Here is an 18,606-nt window from a genome sequence, read left to right as displayed (position 1 = left end):
GAGCGGCGGAGGAAGGGGAGGGAGGGGGGGCAAGGGCGGGGGCGGTGCGGGCGGCGCGCATGCGCAGCGGGGCGGGGAGGCCGGAAGCGGAGAGCGGGGCCGGGCGGCGGGGCAGGCACCGGGCGCTGCCCGCCATGAGCTGCCGGCAGCCGCTGCCCAGCGAGCGCGGGGCGAGGCAGAGGTGGGCCGGGGGGGGGGCCGGTAAGGCCCGGGGGGGGTGGTTCCGGGGCTCGGTGCGGCCGGGCCGGGCGCTGGGGCCTGGTTGTGGGCGGCCGGGGGTTGAGCTCGGTGAAGGCCGCGGGGGGTGAGAGGCGGAGGGGGAGGGGGCGGCCGGCCCCGGGGAGGGCGAGGAGGAGGAGGAGGCCGGGGGCTGAAGGCTGAGCCCGGTGGTGCAGGGCCCAGCCGGGACCGGCCCGGTTGTGCCCGGCCCCGGGGCCGTTTGGGTTCGCCACCGGGAGCCCCGGTGCTGTGCGCGCTGAGGGCCTGACGGAGCTGTGGGGTTGGTACGGGGGGGGGGGGGAAACAAACAAAGAAAAACAATGAATAATAATAATAATAATAATAAAAATAATTTAAAAAACCGCGTGCTGCCGCTGGGGGACGGCGGCCCGGGGGGGTTCCAGGCTTCCGCGCTGTGAGGCGGGGCTGATGTCACAAGGCCGGGGGGGGGGGCTTTGCCTCCCGGGGGGGTTCTGCGGCAGCTTGGGAGCAAAATTTGCTCCCGGCATTGGAAATAACACCGCTAGGGCCTGGGTTCGAGTGGTGTCAAACCGAGATGCTGAAGAAAATCGTCAGAGGCGTTAATTGTAGACGAAAATAAAGAAGATGAGTGTAACCGGGTATTTATGGGAAACGCGGTCGCTGCCGCGCCCTCCCCACCACTCTCCCCGGCCCGTCAGGTGGTGTTCGCAGCCCCCAGCTTATTTTTAGATTTGTAGGAAGCCCGGGAGCGCTGCAAGGCTGAGAACTGTCAAGCGTTTGTTTAGAAAGATAGATTTAGAAAGAAAGATCTAGAAAGGTCTTAACGGCAGGTCCCTGTCCCAGAAGCTGGTGCGAAAGCATCAGCCTGGCTACCTCGTGAGAGGGGCGATAATTTCCTCTCTTCTCCGTACACAATAGTTACAAAGGGGATATGAGTTCACAGCAGGCCAGAGATTGAAACGCGATCCTTACGAATTTACCAAGTTTTCTTGCTTTTATGTAGAATCACCCTTAGAGGGCAAAATACGCGGTAGATCGGTCGACTGTTAATGTGTTTTTCTTCTTTCTCCCTGATCTTTCCTCAGGAAGAGGAGGCGCAACGGCAATGAAGATGACAGCCACGTTCCCCAGACAAAGCGTAACACCAGGAACACCGTCCTTCAGGACTCGTGGGACACTGAGGTGAGAGCCTTCTCGGGCAGGTTTGGTTTTCTTTCATGCTGAATTTACATAATGGTTGGAGTATTCTTTGAAATTGTTTTCAGAGAGAGTAGTTAATGAAAACCCATTTTTTTTTTGCTTTGTGTACGTGGCCAGCTCTGTTAGGCGTTTAGAGACTGAAATCTGTAAAACGTGGTTTGGAAACTGGCACGTTTTCCACCGAAACTACACCAGAAAGTTTCTGTTGAGGTATTTCAAATACCGATGCCTAAATCCCAAATGAAGATACCAAAAAAAAACCCCACGTTTGCTGTCTGAAATGAGGTGCAGCGTATCCAGAACCAAGCAGATGACTTGGGGTGGGTTACAGGTGCCTGCGGTCACTTTGCCTGGCTGCCCGCCCTTCCAACTTTGTGTTTTTAGTAACACGTTTATTTGTGGTGGAAAGGCAAAAAGCATTTCAACGGGTGTGATGCACAAAGTGCCCCTTGCAAGCAGCAGCGCTTCCGTGATTTAAAAAAAAAAAATGCTCTGGAAGAGCCTGGCAGTTGACTTGCTCATTTGCAGCTGAAACGCTTGACCTCCGACTCTCTGTTTCCACTTGTATTTGCTCTGATTTCTTTCTGGGTGTGGGATAAACTCCCTCCTGTTATCTCATGGCTCATGTGGCAGGTGTTCGAGGATCGTGTGATTCGCTAGCATCTGAGATTTTTTTTTTTTAAAAAAAAAAAAAGCAGATTTCCAAACTGCCACCAGATTTCCTGAATTGTTGCCTGTATTAATCATCCGAACGCTCACTGTGCGCGTTTCTAGCTAGCGATGTAGTTCTGTTGCAAAACCTTCACGGAGAAGGGCCCGCATGCGGTGCGGGGGCTGCCTCCTCGTTTGTGTCTCTGGAAGTTGACGAGATTTAATTTATTTATTTTTTTTTTAAAACAGCCTTGTTTTTCGTGCAGCCCTCTCACTCCGGAGACGGGCTGCGGTGAGTAATCCCACGGCACTGCCGTCGTGTTGAGCCGCGAACCGTGCTTTGACTGCACAAAACGTGTTGTGTAACCGAGCAACGTATCTGTTATCATACGGGAACGCCTTCAAATGTGCGCTTTAAAAGGATACGAGGCTCTGCACCCCCCTCCCGTTCCTTTTGTGAGGGAGGCTTTTACCCAGCGCACTTTTTTTTACAAGCGGTGACGTGACGGTGACGTCGTGTGGGAACGCTCCACCACGCTGGGGTGATTGTCCCAAAGAAAGTCGCCGTGACCAAAGACGTCCCTGTTACCTGCGCGGCTGTTTTTCGGGCAGTGAGGCTCGCTGGGATGAGGTTCTTTCTGCTCCTTGGGTATAACGGGTAGGGCCATGAGTAGCTGCTCGCCGCCTGACGCTGAATCGCTTGTCCAACAGGTTAAACACCTCCTCGGTGTAGAGTAGTTAATGGCTAAACGAGCTTTGTGGCGGGAGGAGGAAGAATTTAGTGTGGAACGAGGGATTGCAGTGGGAGGAATGAAATTAAGACTATCAGGAGAACCCGCGATGGTGAGTGGCAGAAGCGCCTTCGCTTGTCATGTGAACGCTTTGGATGTTTGACTGGGCAAAGCTGTTAAAACGCCGAAATGGGAATAGCCTCGTGGTGGCCCCGCGAGAGCGGGGGACCTTGGCTCTGGCCTTATCTCCCGTTTCGTTTGGGGTGCTGCAAGCCAACAGCATGGTGTGAGCTGCCTGCCCCGCCGCCGACAAGAGCGGAGTTAAACTGCTGGAGCTAACATGAGGACTCCTGCTTCACGCATGCCCTCGCGCTGTGAAAGTGTGTTTTAACACATTAAACCCCGACGTGCAGGCAGGGAGAACTCCGTGCTGTCGCTGCTGCAGTGGAGGAATGCGCCTGCTGGGCAGCGTTACCAAAATCAGCGTTCCCTTCCTCGAGGGAACAACATTCGCAGTGTCACCTACTGGTGGACAGAGCTTTTTTTGTATTTTGCTCGTTTTCTTGCGATGTTGAGTCCCTGAGCGGAGCATATCCAGACATTGAAGCTGCGGGATCGAACTGGTATTATTCCAGCGTTTCTTTGAGGAATTCCTGGGCTGAGCAGAGAGATTCTTGTGCTTATAGTACACAAGTGCCTTTGAATGATGGCACTTTGAGGCTGTTGGCCATTTGTAATACTTGTACGCAGTTTCCTATTACTTTGCAGCCTACAAAGGGAGCTCTTGCCCTTTAAAAATCCCAGCGAGCTGTAGGAGAGAAACTAGGAGAGAAAGTGAGTATTGGGGGAGAGCAATTTGTAACTCCAAAGGATATGTGCAGGGAGAATTGCTTTTACTCTGAGGGCACAGGTGCACCTACATTTTGTTAAACCTACATTTTGTTAAACATTTTGCCTCCCTTCAGCCGAAAGGTGACGGTTTTCTTCTTACAGAGCGTGGTTGGCTTGGGAACGTAACCTCAGTATGAAAATCAGGCGGACACCACTGAAACCGACCTCGGCTTATGGCAGGGTCTCTTTCCGTTTTCTGTCTTACTCTTCATAGCTGGCAGCAATGTGTAAGGCGAAGGGAATTTTTTGTTTTAGTGGCAGTTCGTGTGCAGGTTGCCCCTCAGTCCCTCACTTCCAGTCGTGCTGTGCGTGTGAGCTAGGCCTGATGGAAAAGGATTTGCAGTTTTCTCCCACCTTATTGTCCTTCGTCCAGGGCAGGCAGCCTCTTTGACTTCACCTGACTTCTGCAGGAGGGGAGCTGAGATTCTCTCTGATACCCATCAGCCCTGCTTCTTGGGAAATTGTTACGACGACGTGCAATTCCTGCAGTTCCTGGAACAAACCGCTCCTAGGTGACAGCCACGGGAAACCTCTGCTTCGCAGTTCGGCCCGTGGACTTACGCGCGACGGCAGCGGATGTTAAACATTAGCCAAGCAGAGCGCCTGCCGCCGCGTTTCGTTCCCTGTCAGCCTCTCCTCCATCTTCTCCACTTACCAGGAGGGTGGCTTTCTGGTCCCCGCGGGTACTCACCTGTAAATTTAGCGAAATCTCTTCCTGCTCCTGTCATCTGCCAGCCTGCCCGTAAGGTGGGCAGAGCCTGGGGGTCCTCAGAGGCGCCGCAGCCTGGGGAAACCACCAGTGGAAAGCTCTTTGCTCTGCTTTTCCCTGGGAGGGAAGGGAGTCTGAGGTGTTCTGGCTATCTCTTTTCCTTCCCGGATAACTTTCCTCTGCAAAACCTCATTTCTTGCGATTCCTCTTTGTTAGGCTGCCTGATGGCAGGATTCCGCAGAGCCTAGAAGCGCCGCTCTTCCCTCGGTGGAGGCTGCTGAGGCGGGGTAGCGGCCGCTTCTCTCGGATCAGAGTTTTTGTGTAGCACTGCAGCTACGCCCCTCTACGGACGTTACCCCGGTGAGGAAGGGCTGGTCTAAATCCTAACTGAACCCCGGTTATTTCTTTGTGAAACTCATCTCGAGAGCAGCAGGACCTGAGCTCTTTCTTAAGCTCCTGTCATTAGTGATCGAGACGCTACCTCACAGATCAGCAGGTGAATGCAGTTAAATAGTTTTCCCACAAATGTCCAGGTTAAAATTCTGTACCTGCAAAGCTAAGAGGGGCTGGCGAGTCAGGTAAACCATGAGGTGCCCCTTTGTTACTTACGGCGCTGGTAAACTCGTGTAGGGCCGCTTTCTTTAGCCCTTTTGCTTTGTTTCATTGTGTAGATGCTTGTCGTTGCTGACATGATGACTTTAAGGCTTCTTTTTTTGTCTAATTGTAGTCCAAATGCGTAACAGAATGTGCACCACAGCCTGGGGAAATGGTAGGTCCATGACATGGTTTGGGCAATAACGGGCTTCACGTGCTAGTGAATTTTTGCATTAGAGAAATGGAAATAAAGAGGGTCTGACGGATCTACCAACAGCCTTAGATGTAGGAAGCACGTCCCAGGACACAGTCTCTGCTTAAAAACTCAAAATAAAATCAGACATGCATAAAATAATCATTACTAACAGCTCTAAAATGTTTGTTCTGTTAAGATGTGATGCTTCAGTAGTAAGTAACAAATACTAGCTTCTCATTTTGATCTTTACCTTGATTTTCAGAAGGTGGCTGTAACGAAAAACAGTAAGGAACACAGACTAAAAGGAAACAAAGTGTCCTGTGCGGTGGGTTTCTCTCCAAGGCTGCTGTGACTGGTTAAGCGTAACAGCATTGCATTTCAGTTCTCTGTGCTTCTGTGCGAAATGAGGTGGGCTTGCAAGCACCATTTCGCAGCTCCTCTCTGTCCTTCTGGTGTCCTCTCCCTCTCCGGCGTTAGCAGCAGTAGACAGAGGAGCTCGTTGCTCGCGTAGTTACATCTGCTGCTTCCTTAAGAATGACTTCACGTGTTTTTTGTTGTTTTTTTTTGTTGTTGTTTTCTCCTTGCTAGAACCTAACACGCCAGCACGGGTGCAGCCTCGGTGCTGGTGCCTCGCTTGCTGTACTGCACCAGAACCGAAGCATTTTCGGTGCTTAGCAAAATAAACTCAACGCGGTTGAACTGTAACGACCAGCTGCGGAGTCAGTGCCACGGGGCTTCCGGGTGGCGTTGTGGTCCGCTTCAAACATTTGTGCAGTGGCTTCCCGGGCCTTGCTCAGGTGCAGCTTGCACCGTTCTTTACATCTCCTCCAAAGCGAGGCCTCCTGGATGTGGTGCTGACTGTTAAATTGCTCTTGACTTCTTTAAATTTGCCTTCCTCTGCTGTGGCCACCAAGCTTTGGCTTCTGTGGTTTTAACTCACTGCTTTAAAAAGTGGGCTTTCCTAGCTGCTGTCACTGATGCTGGCTGCTTGTTTGAATTTACATCTCACGGGATGGCAAAGTAGTCGTTCTCTGACTCTTGAGCACCTGAATCTTTGCATTTTTTTCCCCCGAGCAGCCTATCACACACTATTAAAATATTTCAGCTGTAACTAACAGAAACCTTTCATTATCAGCCCTTAAAATGGTATAAAACAGTTTTATGTCTTTGAAACACTGAAAATGATGGCTAATGCTCTTCAGTCATTACCATAAAGCGTGCTTATCCTAATGCTAACAAATGAGCCCTGTCCTCTATGGCAGCTAAAGTTCTCTTCTCTGTGTGGAAGTATTTAATGGCCATCATTTTTCCACTGTTGTGTCAAGTAAATTGTTACGGAAAGCTAACGGCTGACGTTGCAGTCCCAGTACTTAACTGGGAGAAGAGTATGTGTGCATGTGGAAGTGTTCAAAGACCTAAAACGGGAATCGTGTTGCGTATGTCCTTAACAGCCTGTTGCTTTGGATGCTTCAGATCACTTCTTAGAAAAACTGACCTGTAGAAAAATGCTTTGCATGGTGCTTACCTAAAACATCTGCTAAACCAGAAGTGACAGATGTGAAGGTGGTACAGCTTTTTTTTCCTTACGCCCTGCCTGCCTTTACTGACCCGTGCGGCTCAGTAGGAATATTCTTTATTTTCCAGTTCTCGGATGAGTTTGGCAAATTTCACTAGTGCTAAAACGTGGGTCATGGGGGCAGAGCTGATGGGCCTGAAACGGAAAGTTCGCAATCCGTCGTGCTGGAGGTCAGCGAACCTCCGGGTGAAGGCTCGCTCATCCCTTCAGCTCTGGAACGCTTTCCGTGCGTGGGCAATAACCGCAGCTCTGAATGCCGAGAAAGCACTTGGTGGGTTTTCTTTTGGCCATCGGGCTGAATACAGGCCCGGAAATCTGGAAGGGAGGGGCTTACTGCAAAGAGTGTTTGCTTGACTAAGGTATTTCGTCGTGGACAGGAGAGAAAAATGTTGTTTTGCTGTTAATGTTCTCTTTGTCTCAGTCCTCCAGCAGCGATAGCGGCAGCAGCAGCAGCAGCAGCTGTAGTAGCAGTAGCATCAACAGCCCTGACAGAGCAAGCGGTCCAGAAACCAGCCTAAACCCGATAATTGCAGGATCCAGTCCTGTCTCCTCTCAGTCCTTCCATGAGCAGTCTGCACTAAGTCAAGGTCCTTACTTCCACATCAACCAGATCCTGAAGGAGGCACACTTTCACAGCTTACAGAGCCGGGGACGCCCTCCTACATGATGAACCAGCAGTTCCTTGCCTTCTGTGAAGGGACAGCACTGTGTAGATTTGATATTTCAACTTCAAGTTTGTTAAAATGGAATTGCACAAAATGCCTGTTGCCTTTTCAGTCTATATTTGAAATAACAGGTTAACAGGAAATTGTTTACTTGTGGTTTGCTGCACTATTGCAATGCAAAAGGGGCTTTGAAGCAATTTTTATAGGATTCTTTTTGGGGTGGTTATAAAGTACATGTCCAGAGGAGACCGAGGAATCCACATCTGTGTTATAGGATTGCATAATGTCCAATTCCATTGACTGCCTAATCTGTTTGTTAGCAGTTTGTTGCTTTATGTAAAATTCTTTCGAACATTCATCTTCAGTTTTATAAGTCTTTTTTTAATTTCAATAAACTAGTAAAAAAATATTTGGCAAAAATATTTTTTGAGCATTTAGAAGTAACAGAACAGTAATAGGTGCTGTCACTGGAATCCATTAAGACTGATCCAGCTGTAAGCTCTCAGCCCGGTTTGGTGCATGACGAGCTCTATTTTGCTTGATCTTTACTGTTGCAGTATTGAAAAGAAATTGTGAAACTAGAACCAGGAAAGCTTAGGCAGCTGTAGCCAAAATACCAGGTGCCTGCTGGGTTTGTAGAGAGGTATCTGCTGAGAATAGCCTGGGGAGGAGCTTTTGGAGGAAAGAGCAAACTTACATTGCTTTGATACCAATTTCTAGCTGTGAAATGTTTGTGTTTTTTTTTTTTGTTATACTGTGTAGTTTTATTTCTTTAATTTAACTCCTAAGGAATAGAAAGCGCAGGAGTAGCTAGAGCGCCGTTCCAGCATGCAAAGTACAAGGACTTTCCTGACCTGTGCCTGGTTCACGCGGCATTGCTATCATCTGGCTAAGAACGGCAAAGTTCTTCTCTTCTGGCAGCACCAGCGGAGGTGTCACCAGCCCCTGCTGAGGGCAGAGCCTTCTCAGTGAAGATGAATATACAGACAAACTTCTGATTATTTTTTTTATTGAATCACTTGGTCATGCCAGAAAGCCATCCCAGCTTGAAGAGAGAAGGCGCAGCTGTGTCTTCCTCCTCGGTTACAAGCTGCCTGAACAAGGAGCCAGGGCGCGATGCCTCGTCTTCTGCTCTTGTGAGTGCAGGAGGCGGAACCTGTTTGTTTTAAAAACCAGAGTCAGAAACTATTACAGCACACCTTCGACTTATTCCCTACCCTCGTCTACAGTAGCTGCAAGGAGGCGCAGACTACAGCGGAACAGCTGCTCCCAGACAACTTGAGCCTGAACCACAACGTAACTGTTTCCACTCCTGGTGGTTAGTGACAAGCAGAGGCAGGTCTGAGTGGCAGATGCACAGCTTTTTGCTGCTGTTAGCAAGCTAACTTTTCAGATGTCATCCAGTGCTCCAAGATGATCATTCTGTGCAGCAAAGAGAGGGCTGCTGCTCTTAGAGCAAGGGGGTAATAATGATAAAAGCACAGCTGTTGCCTGTGCAGAGTTGTTCTTGAGTAACTGGACTTCAACCTCTGCTTTATCATAAAAGGAACACGCAATTCTGTGAAGTGGGGCTAATGCAAATATACACGTGCCACCACAGCCAATGCTGCTGCCACAGCAGGGGAGTGGTAGAAGCGAGACAAACGTCACTGCGCACTCTGCACGCTACTACAGCTGAGGTGTAAGAGGTAAAGAATACCCTTACTGTGAAGCTTTGGGCTTTTAAACAACTCTGCTACTATGTCTGGTTCTTAATTCTTCTGAATAATGGAGAGTGAGTGTTGCAGAGTAAAGGCTAGCATTTCAAGTAACACTCTGCTCTGATAAAAACGTCTTTACTCTTCCATCCCAGTTGAAGACACGTTATCGTTGATGGATTATTGGATTGTTTGTGGCTAACGAAAAAGTCACCAATTCCTGCTTCCTGTAGCAGTGAGGTATTCCTTGGCTCTCAATCCTCAGCACAGAGAGTTCCAGCTAAGCAAATGCTTTAAACTGGAGGAAACGTAGCAACATCGTGGTTGTCTACTAATAAAACTCGGAAGCAAGACAATGCAGAGCCTTTGCAAGAGAAGCAAGCCACTCTGTTCACACAGGCTTAAATACCCAAGCCAGGCTTCGTCAGGAGTTAAAGGTCAGCATCGCACTGGAAGGGAGTTCAAATAATTAGATAGTATCCTTCAACGTTTCTTGCAGCTATCCTTAAATAAATTAAGTTGTTTAAGAATTGATCTCAAAATGACTCATCTGTGCAAGTCTTCACTGCATTTTCATGGTAGTTATTGCCTATGTTTTACCGCAGAGCAGCAAGCCCCCAAAGTATCCAGGGGCCATCAGGGTTTGTTTTTTTTTTTTGAGGGTCAAGGGGAAATCCAAACCATCTCATGCTGTGTTGCCGTAATGGTCCTCATTTTACACAAAATAAAAATCAGGTTAAATATTAACTCTCTGGTTACTTTCTTCTTTCTCTGCAAGCCCTAGTGTTGGTGCACTGGCAAAAAGTTAACGCGGCTCTGTTCTACCAACCTGAACTCTTTCTGTGTTCCTGGTCCCAGACTTGGCCTTTCGCGAGCTTGACATACTCAGCGGCAGAAGTCCAAATCTTAAAAGAGACGGAAGTAAGAAATGCAGTCGGTCACAGGGAAGCAGCAGTTCTGGAATTGCTTCCTGAAGAGATGGGGGAATGCAAAGAAGAGAGCTGAGCGACTTACCTGATCTGGCTGGATGCTAAGGGCAAGATATTGTGGAGCTCCTGGGAGCTGAGAGCGCTGCTTCTGCTCGTGTACTGGTTCTCTGTCCCGGTCAGCAAGCCGAAGAGAACCTAGAAGGCATAAAGGAGCTGTTGGCATTTGGGGGCATCCGCAGAGCTGACCACACGACAATACACGGCTGCTGAGTCTGCTGGTGCTGCACAACACTTGTGCTTGGTTTAAGTTTCACTACAAAGCGTCTCCCCTTCCCCCTTATAGCCCCTGCTTTTAATTGGCACTGCTCACTGTTACCCTAGTTGAGCTCTAGGCCTGTTTCAGCACTGCTTAACCCAATTAGCATTGCACAGGCTCCAGTGAATCCTGTGAGATAAAGTTCAGCCAACTCCACGCATGATTACGTGCCGCTCAGCCAGCTCAGCGAGCTCCTCTTATCGCCGGCTGGCATTAAATACCCTTCCCCTTCCTGAGCAAGTGCCAGTGGTTATCTTTGGACGTTAAGCAGTTTACAGCGCCACCACAGCTGCCCTTCAGAGTGTGTTTTGCAGCGCTGCTTCCTGGGGCGTGCGTTCCTTTTCCTGCACTTACAGATGTTCGCTGAACCAGGCGATTGAGGTTGCCGTTTAAGTGCGGAGTAAAAACGTCCAAGTCAAACGGGTCGATGTGCCCCTCCAGGAAGTCGGTCACCTTCTCGATCCTACGAGCAGAGGAGATCTGTCAGTGCTCACATCATAGCGAGGGCTGGGACACAAGGATGGCTGCCAGCATCAATGGGGTGGTCAACCGACTGCTAATAGCTGAGCCCCAGAATTACGCTGCACCTGGAGTCATGCTTGATCCTGCTGGTCTTTGCTTCCTCACTCTTCGCTGTCAAGATGATATTCAGGTACCGCAGATCGTAGAGCAACTGCAGAGCTCTGTTCTGGGTCATGGGGAAGGCGCCTGCTTTCTGCAAATAGGAAAAGGGCTCTTCGCTCGCACTGCAACACGGCTGACAAAGGACTGCGTCGGGGTAAACGTTTTAAATCATCAGCCCCAAGAAACAACCAGCACAACTGAACCGCTCTGAGCACGCTCTGCTGTCAGATCCCTTTTTGCCTCATTTTTGGGGAGGCAAGGGAAGAGCACAGTCACCACTCCTAGTTCTCCCAGGTGCGTGTTTCCTTTTCCAAGGGACGGGAGCGCACATATTGCCAACTGCCCAGCGACCCTCGCATCCCACGCCAGCTGGAGCAAGGACTGATCCTACTCACGTACCTTCTCCTGCTTCTCCTCCACGAGCTTTTCGTAAGCAGCAAGCACTTCTGCCATGCAGGTCTTCAGCAGCTCCTGCAAAGTGACTTTCGGCAGAGTGTGGCCCCCGACCCGGTTCACCTCTTGGCACAGGCTGAAGAGGAGGCCCTGGACGTACCAGGACGGCTATTTAACAAAACAGCGTTATTGGTCACGGGGGCTGTAAGCTTCGTTAGCTCTATCGGCAGCACAATGCCATTTCAGTTCTTAGGAGCTTCCTACTTCCTCAGCAACCACAGAGCTCTGCCACTGAGAGCGACCTGCCCCTGTAGCGGGATTTAAACTTTCATGGGTTTTAAACCTACTGCCACACCAGGCTTTTGGTTATCGCAGTCCTGAAATCTCCCAACTACTTTTCCCAGAGGTTTTGACCTGAGCCCTCAGGCTTTGCAGCCCCCCTGTTGCAGTCCCGTCCTTCAGTGCAACCAATTTCCATGGAGTCTCTCTCTTGTGGGCCCCTATGTGTAAACCAGGCATAACTCCTCCTTTCACTCAGCTTTATAGGATCTGGGCCAATCTTAATCATTTCAACACGCAGCAACAACTACCTAATTTCCTTCCTCTGACCTCTGTCCTTAGATGAGTATTGCAGAGCAAACAACAGCACCAGAGGGTGATTGCCCCGTGCTCAGAGCACCAGGAAAACTTCGGGGCAGGTCAGCACCATTCGACAAAGCAGTGGGTTTGGAAAACAGCACTTTTTTCCTCCCAACAGATCATTTCTCTGCATTTACCAAGAGGATGTTCCTCATACCTGCATAGGCAGCCGGATCTTTGATGTTACGCTGTTTCCAGTCTCGGTCTCCTCCTGAATTTCAATCTCATCCCAGTTGGTGGCTGTAGCCAAGACAGAGCCAGCTGTATCTAGCAGCAGCGTGTGGGTAAAGCACTGAACCAGAACCTACAGCAAAAAACACAAAAGCACCCAGTCACAGGACAGCTCTAGTGGCAGTACCAAGGGACGGGCAGCCCCTCCTGCCTGCAGAGAGGCCAACCCCCCACAGCCCCCCCAAGCCTCCCAGGTGAACGTTTCCCAGTGGATGCCACCTCTGAGCTGCCGCCACCTCATCTCCCACAGGCTGACTGAGCACCACGGAGCCCAGAGCGAGCTCAGCAGCCAGCCACAGGGAGCTGAGCGAGCAAAACCCCCCGCAGAAAGTGGTTGTGATGAGCAGCAGCTCCTTACTTTGGTGACAGCGGAGCTCCAGATCTGGTAAGCAACCAGGCTCTGCTGCAGGAGTTCTGCCTTCACCTCCTGCCACTTGGCCTGCACTGGGTTCACTTCTTGGGCTTTCCCCTTCCCCAGCTTCTTGGCGGAGCGGGTTTCCTTCAGCGCCGTCTCCGCGCCGCCCGACTGGCCCAGGATACATTGCTTGAGGTGAGGGCAAAGCTCGCTCAGGGACTGGCAGAGCCTGGCCATGAAGAGGACAGCATTGAGCCTGCTATCGCTGGGAGCACCTGCCTGTCCCTCCAGCAGGCTCTGGGCGCTCTGGAGCTCTTCTCGCACGCAGCCCAGTACGTGGTGGATGCAGGCGACGCAGCGGTCGCGCAGCAAGCCCTCCACCAGCCCGGTGTCAGCGTAGCGGTCAAAGGCTGAGCGAGGCTGCGAGGCGGGAGCAGCCTCCTTGGTGGCCGAGGGCTCCGCGGGAAGGTAAGAGAGGAGGTCGTCCAGCCTGGCTTTCAGCTTCAAGTCCAGAGCCGAGCAGAAGCTCTGCACGCACGGGGTGAGCGCCTGGGCCTTCATGGACAGCCCGCTCTTGGCAAACTGGCTGCGGTTTGCCACGTTGACCCAGGCGGCGTCCGCGGGCAGATCGCTGGAGCTCTCCGACCACAGGAACAAGGCCACGTTGTGCTCAAACTGGACGTGCTTGCTCAGGGCAGAGGCGGTGGATTTGACTTCGAGTTCCTGCAGGGCTAAGACGAGAAGCTGTTTGGAGCTGCTCGAGATGGATTCAAAGCCCTCTTTGGTCAGCGTCTGGAAAATAAGGAAAAAAAACAGCTTTTCCACGTGCCTCCTGTCACAGAGCACTTAGTGCTAACAGCACCAGTGGCCTGTCTGAGACAACAAGAGAGGGAACAGAGCAAGGCTGCTCGTGAACTGCTGCAGCAAAGCACTCACCTCCAGCCTGTCCAGGAAGAGCTGCCGCAGCAGGTCCTCCCAAAAGGACGCAGGCTTGTCCAAAAGGCGACGGCACACCACGTCCCAGTTCTGGCTCACAGACTCGCTCGTGAGCAGCTCCCAGACCGCATCGCGGATCCCCGCGAGGCCTTTCAAGCTCTTCACGTAGACCAGCAGGTTGCTGACCCCAGCCCTGATATCATCGCTGCACCTGCAGGCAACGTTGTGCTTCAGACTTGCTCGGACACAGCCCCACAGAACCCAGGAGAAAATGTGCTACGTCGAGGTGGGGGAATCGTTGATCTGTCAGTAAGAGGCTCGACCTGCAGAAGCACTTGCAGGGCCGAGGGTATTTCTAATTCTCAGCCAGGCAGCCGCACCCTGCATCCCAGCAGGGAAGCCACGTGCCCTGCATTGGGAATCAAGGGCTGCAGCGGGTGTCAAAGCCAGGAGCACCCCAGGAACACCCCGGCCATGCTAATTGCCCCTCGCTGCAAGCCAGCCCTGGCAGGCAGAGGCTCTGGGAAAGGTTGCTGGAGAAATATCCCATGGCCAGCGTGCTCCCCATGGGGGGGCTGCAGCTGATGGCAGGGACCAGCTGGCCAGCCCAGCAGCAGCTCCACGGGATAACGAGGTGGGACTGATACCAATGCACGAGTAACGAGGCTGCTGAGGGGCTGCACGGGCTGTCTGCACCCTCAGGGTGGGAGGGGGTGGAGCTGAGAACTCTATAAAGGGGGGTCTGGTTGCACCCACACACCCTGGGCAAGGACAGCAAGAAGGAAGGACGTGCTGGACCAAGAGCCCCAGGAGACAGGTAAGGGATTTCCTTCTCATTTACTCTTGACGCTTTTTTGCTGGTGGTTATGGCAGCGTAAAGTAGCTCTAGACAAATATTGCTGTGCAGCCCTGAGTTAGCCTGTGTGCCGTACTGTATCCAAGTGCTACAGCCTGATTATTAGGCTTGTGCTGTGCTGCTTCTGGCCATTTAATTGCAAGGGAGAGGGAGCGCTGAGCAAGGAGCCAGCAGAAGATGCAGCCTACCAGGAGCTAGTTCTGCTTTGTTGGTGAGCTTGGCTTTGCTTTGTGTTACTGCCTTGACAATGAGACCTTGTGATGTCTGGGAGAGCCCTGCGCAGGGGGGACAGTGTCACACTCACATGGCAATCCACTTCTGCAGCGTGTCTCTGAGGTAGTCCTGGCTGATGGGGTGGGCCAGGGTCCGCAGGGTTGGCTGGAACTCCACCACAGACTCTGGGAGGTACCTGAACCAGCTGCTCAGCTTCACCTCGTCCTCCAGGACCCCGCCTTTCCCTGGAAGCACAAGGGATGGGGGAGTCAGCCCAGCACGGGGGGGGCCTCCTGCCTGCAGACAGAGCTGTTGCTGGCCGGGTGCTCACCTGCTGGGTGCTGGCCCGTGGTGCTCTCCAGGGTGGAGAAGAGCAAGCCGCAGGGCAGGGCTGGATCTGGTGGCATCCCTTCTGGCATCATGTAGAAGAGTGCATAAGCCTGGTACAGAGTGGTGGTTAGCAGCTCCATCAGTGAACACACCTGAGCTTTTATTCCTGCGCCTGCAAAAAAAAAAAAAAAGCCTTTCAGTGGAGGTAGCCCCTTCAACACAAGTGTGACCAGCCCCCTGTGTTTCAAGGCCTGCGGGTCTGGTGAAACCCCCCAGGGATGGGCTGGAGGGCACAGGGCTCAGCCCCATGTATCGCCTGCCTCCCGGTTAAAGGTGAGCTTGACTTTAGCTCCTGAGAGCTGTTAATTCAGTGCTGTGGCAAAATGCACGTCCCCAGCATCACGAGCTCTACAGGACTAAGCCACCCACTCTGGTACTTGGGTACCGCAGGGCAAGAGGGAGAGGAAGTTCCTTTTTTGACCTCAAAAAGGAGGCAGCCCCGTTGTACCGACCGTGGTGCGGCTGGTTGAGGAGCTGCTGGATCGCCAGCTTCCTGGCCAGGAGGAAGTCTGCGAGGGCCTGGCGCGGAGAGCTGTCCTCCAGGAGCATGATGGCACACAAGGCTTCTGCCACCGCCTGGTCCGACACGGTCTGACACTTGAGCAGGGACTTGCTCTCCTGCAGGATGGTGGATCTGGCAAGGAAAGGAACCAGGCAGTAACCAAGGGCTGGAGGGAGGCGGTTCGGTGTTTAGACAGACACGTTTGTGCTTGGTTAAGTGATCCTGAGCAGAAAGAGCACACGGTGCTCACAGCAAACACCTGCTGGTCCTTCGCAACCCACCACAAGCCCATGAGGACACTGATGGCTCTCCATTTCAGAGGAGGGCTCTCCAGCTGCTACACAGCCAGCTGAGGAGCTCCTGCCTGGCAGGCTTGACAGGCTTTGTGACAAGGGCAGTGACAGCCGGGGAGCATCTCCTGCATCCCACCGAGGCGTCGGGAAACCTTCCCGAGGGCGATGCCCACCTGAAGTGGCTGGCGGCGGCCACCTGCCGCAGCAGGATGGGGAAGCGGGCGAGGACGGGGCTGTAGCGGGCGCGGGGGGCGTCGAGCTGCAGCAGGCCGTGGAGGTGGCGGCACAGCAGGTAGAGGCGGGCGGCGGGCAGGTAGCGGCCGGCCTCCATGGCGCCCCAAGCCCGCTCGGGGATGTCCAGCAGCAGCTTCAGCTGCGCCGCAGCTCGGTACAGCTTCTCCGGCACCCGCGGCGGAGCCTGGAGGGGGAGAACCGGGGGGGCTGAGGAGAAGGAGGAGGAGGACAGGGGATGAGGAGGGGGGGGAGGGAGGAAGGGGGGCTGAGGGGGAGACCGGGGGGCTGTGGGGGGGAGTGAAGAGGGGGAAGGACAGGGGGCTGGGGAGGGGGGGAGAAGGGGGGCTGGATGGGGAGGACAGGGGGCTGGGGGGGAGACCGGGGGGCTGAGGAGAGGGGGAGAAGAGGGGGGAGGACGGGGGGGCTGAGGGGGGGGGAGAAGGGGGGCTGGGGGGGGAGACCAGGGGGCTGAGGAGGGGGGGAGAAGAGGGGGAAGAAGGGGGGCTGGGGGTGTTGGATGGGGGGCTGGGGGGGGAGGATGACCTGGGGGGCTGAGGAGGGGGAGAAATGGGGGCTGGGGGGGGAGGACCGGGCTCGGCTCCCCCGCCCCCCCGCCGCCCCCCTCCCGGTCCCCCCCCCGTGCCCTCACCGGCGGAGCAGGGCCGGGCCGTGCCGCGCCGCCCCGCTGCAGCCCCCTGACGGCTCCCAGCAGGCGCTCGGCGCTCAGCCGCATCTCGGCGATGGTGTCGGCCGCCTCGATGAGGTCGCGGTAGCGCTCGCCCACCATCTGCCGCAGCTCCTCGCGCTTCTGCTCGATGCCGGCCCGCAGCCGCCGCTCCGCCGCCCGCAGCTCCGCCGCCGTGTGGGCCTCGAACAGCGCCTCGGCCTCCGCCGCCCGCGCCGCCATGGCCGCCATCACCGTCCCCCCGCCTCCCGGCGGCAGTGACGCGGCCGCCGCCATCTTGGCGTCGGGCAGGGCCCGCTTCCGTCGGCGGCCGCCGCCGCCATGTTTGTGCAGGGCACGGGTTGCCATAGCAACGCGGCCTAGCCCCGGGGGGGGGGGTAGTAGAACCGCAGCGTTTTGTCCGTTTTTTTTCCGTTTTTCGCATGAAACGAGCTCGGCTCCGCGGCCTGGGGGTGTCAGTCCCGCTCCGCAAACCTCGAACTCGGGTTTGGGCCCGGCTCCCTCAGCCCGGGGGTGCGGTACGGGCCTGGCCCCGCCGCCCCGGGGGGCTCACGGGCAGGCCGGGCCCCGGCGCGGGGCGGCCCCGCAGCGCTCCGGGGCAGGCCCGGGCACAGAACCGGGCTCGGCCTCAGCCCCGAGCTCGGGGCTCCCGAGCAGCGCTAGGTGGAGCCAGCGGCACGGCCCAGCCTGGGTTTAGCCCCTGGGCTGCTGCCAGGGAGCAGGAGGGCAAGGCTGCTTGCTAGGGGGGGTCTGAGGCCCAGCTCGGCACGCCTGGAGTTTCAAATAAATGTGTTTTAATAAATAAATGTGTTTTAATAAATGTCGCTTATAGGTCTGGCAAAATCACGCTGCGTCAAACTGTGTGTGTGTGTGTGGAGGTGGCTCAGCTGGAATGTACCCGTTGGAAGCAGAAGGGCCCCTCTGATCAGACCTTTTTTCCTCCCCCTGCCTCTCTTCTTTACGTAGCTCCGACCTGAAGCACACGCACTTGGTATCATCTCACGTTTTCGGCCTGTGGAGGCAGAATGAAATCAGCACACGCTTTATTTTATTTTTATTTTTTTGGGCGGGTTGCGAAATCTTCCCAGGGCAGTCGTTGGCTTTCGTGTACCAGCACTCTTGTAAAGATTTAATGTTTTCTGACGGTAACCTAGATACATCTCTGTGCACGTCCTTCTGCGTGCGTATCTATAGTTATACATAAATCTGACCAGAAAAGCCCCCTGCAGCCAACATTTGGCGCCTAACACTGACTCAGTCAGCTCTAATGCAGAAGGCACAGCAAGAGCTTTCTTAGAAATCCTTGTCCATGGAGGAAAATCCTGTCCCAGCTATCTGCAAGGAACAGATCTCGAGGGGCAGGGCAGCAGCACGGTGCCGATTGCCCACACCGGGCTCGTCAGAAGAGCACCCAGTGCACGGGTGCTGCTCGTGTCCTGGAGTGCGAGTGCATGGTCTTGGCAGAGAGGCTGTTGGTGCAGATAGTTTTGCTTAGTTTTTACCCAAATCCTGTGAAACCGTGTTTGTGCTGCAAATAGGGTGTGTGTGTAAATCATGCTTGTTTTGAAGGGGGTTATTTTCATGGAAAATGTTGATAGCAAAGCTGGCTTGTGCAGCCGGTCAGCGCTGCTGGCTGCAGCGAGTTGGACTTTTCAGTTTATCATGGAGCCAATTTCTATACGTCTGCAGTAAAGATCTCTGTGTTTCCCTGGTAATACACCTTGTCTCCAAGCACACACGCTAATGCGTTTGCACCCCCCTCCCAGTGCTGTTTTCTCCAGCAGATTAAATCTCTGGTGGTGGCGATTTGCTCTCTGATCTCTCCAGAAGCAGCACAGGGCTGCTGCCACCTTGAAGACCAGTTTCTGCCTTTCAGCTGTTTGCAGCGAGTTGCTGCCA

The 18,606-nt window shown here is 53.7% G+C and overlaps 3 protein-coding genes across 13 annotated transcripts in view; 1 reads left to right on the top strand and 2 right to left on the bottom strand.

The window, feature by feature from the left end:
- RPL38 (ribosomal protein L38) overlaps nucleotides 1-18,606 on the bottom strand; it is a 226,944-nt gene that overhangs the window by 121,436 nt on the left and 86,902 nt on the right. The gene's annotated exons all lie outside the window — the stretch shown is intronic.
- On the top strand, nucleotides 25-9,858 carry VCF1 (VCP nuclear cofactor family member 1). 8 transcript variants are annotated; one of them, XM_066980134.1, is made up of 5 exons: nucleotides 25-181; nucleotides 1,287-1,383; nucleotides 5,111-5,152; nucleotides 5,436-5,498; nucleotides 7,171-9,858. In XM_066980134.1, the coding sequence occupies exons 1-5, from the start codon at nucleotides 60-62 to the stop codon at nucleotides 7,414-7,416; spliced, it is 570 nt and encodes a 189-aa protein (XP_066836235.1). In that variant the 5' UTR covers nucleotides 25-59; the 3' UTR covers nucleotides 7,417-9,858. The 8 variants fall into 8 exon arrangements, with proteins under 8 accessions (XP_066836235.1, XP_066836232.1, XP_066836233.1 ...); XM_066980131.1 differs by lacking the exon at nucleotides 5,111-5,152; XM_066980132.1 differs by lacking the exon at nucleotides 5,436-5,498.
- On the bottom strand, nucleotides 8,407-16,992 carry COG1 (component of oligomeric golgi complex 1). 4 transcript variants are annotated; one of them, XM_048064462.2, is made up of 15 exons: nucleotides 16,672-16,980; nucleotides 15,962-16,206; nucleotides 15,446-15,627; nucleotides 14,935-15,105; nucleotides 14,695-14,848; nucleotides 13,535-13,745; nucleotides 12,602-13,390; nucleotides 12,170-12,316; nucleotides 11,380-11,541; nucleotides 10,944-11,071; nucleotides 10,711-10,819; nucleotides 10,126-10,235; nucleotides 9,941-10,016; nucleotides 9,521-9,560; nucleotides 8,407-8,570 (listed from the first exon to the last, which is right to left on the bottom strand). In XM_048064462.2, the coding sequence occupies exons 1-14, from the start codon at nucleotides 16,936-16,938 to the stop codon at nucleotides 9,543-9,545; spliced, it is 2,769 nt and encodes a 922-aa protein (XP_047920419.2). In that variant the 5' UTR covers nucleotides 16,939-16,980; the 3' UTR covers nucleotides 8,407-8,570; nucleotides 9,521-9,542. The 4 variants fall into 4 exon arrangements, with proteins under 4 accessions (XP_047920419.2, XP_047920418.2, XP_047920417.2 ...); XM_048064461.2 differs by having other exon boundaries at nucleotides 8,407-9,560; XM_048064460.2 differs by lacking the exon at nucleotides 9,521-9,560.

The sequence above is a fragment of the Anser cygnoides genome, chromosome 19, assembly GCF_040182565.1.
Source record: "Anser cygnoides isolate HZ-2024a breed goose chromosome 19, Taihu_goose_T2T_genome, whole genome shotgun sequence".
Lineage (NCBI taxonomy): Eukaryota > Metazoa > Chordata > Aves > Anseriformes > Anatidae > Anser > Anser cygnoides.
Note: the sequence above shows the minus strand (reverse complement) of the source record. Positions and strands in the feature narration are given on the sequence as shown.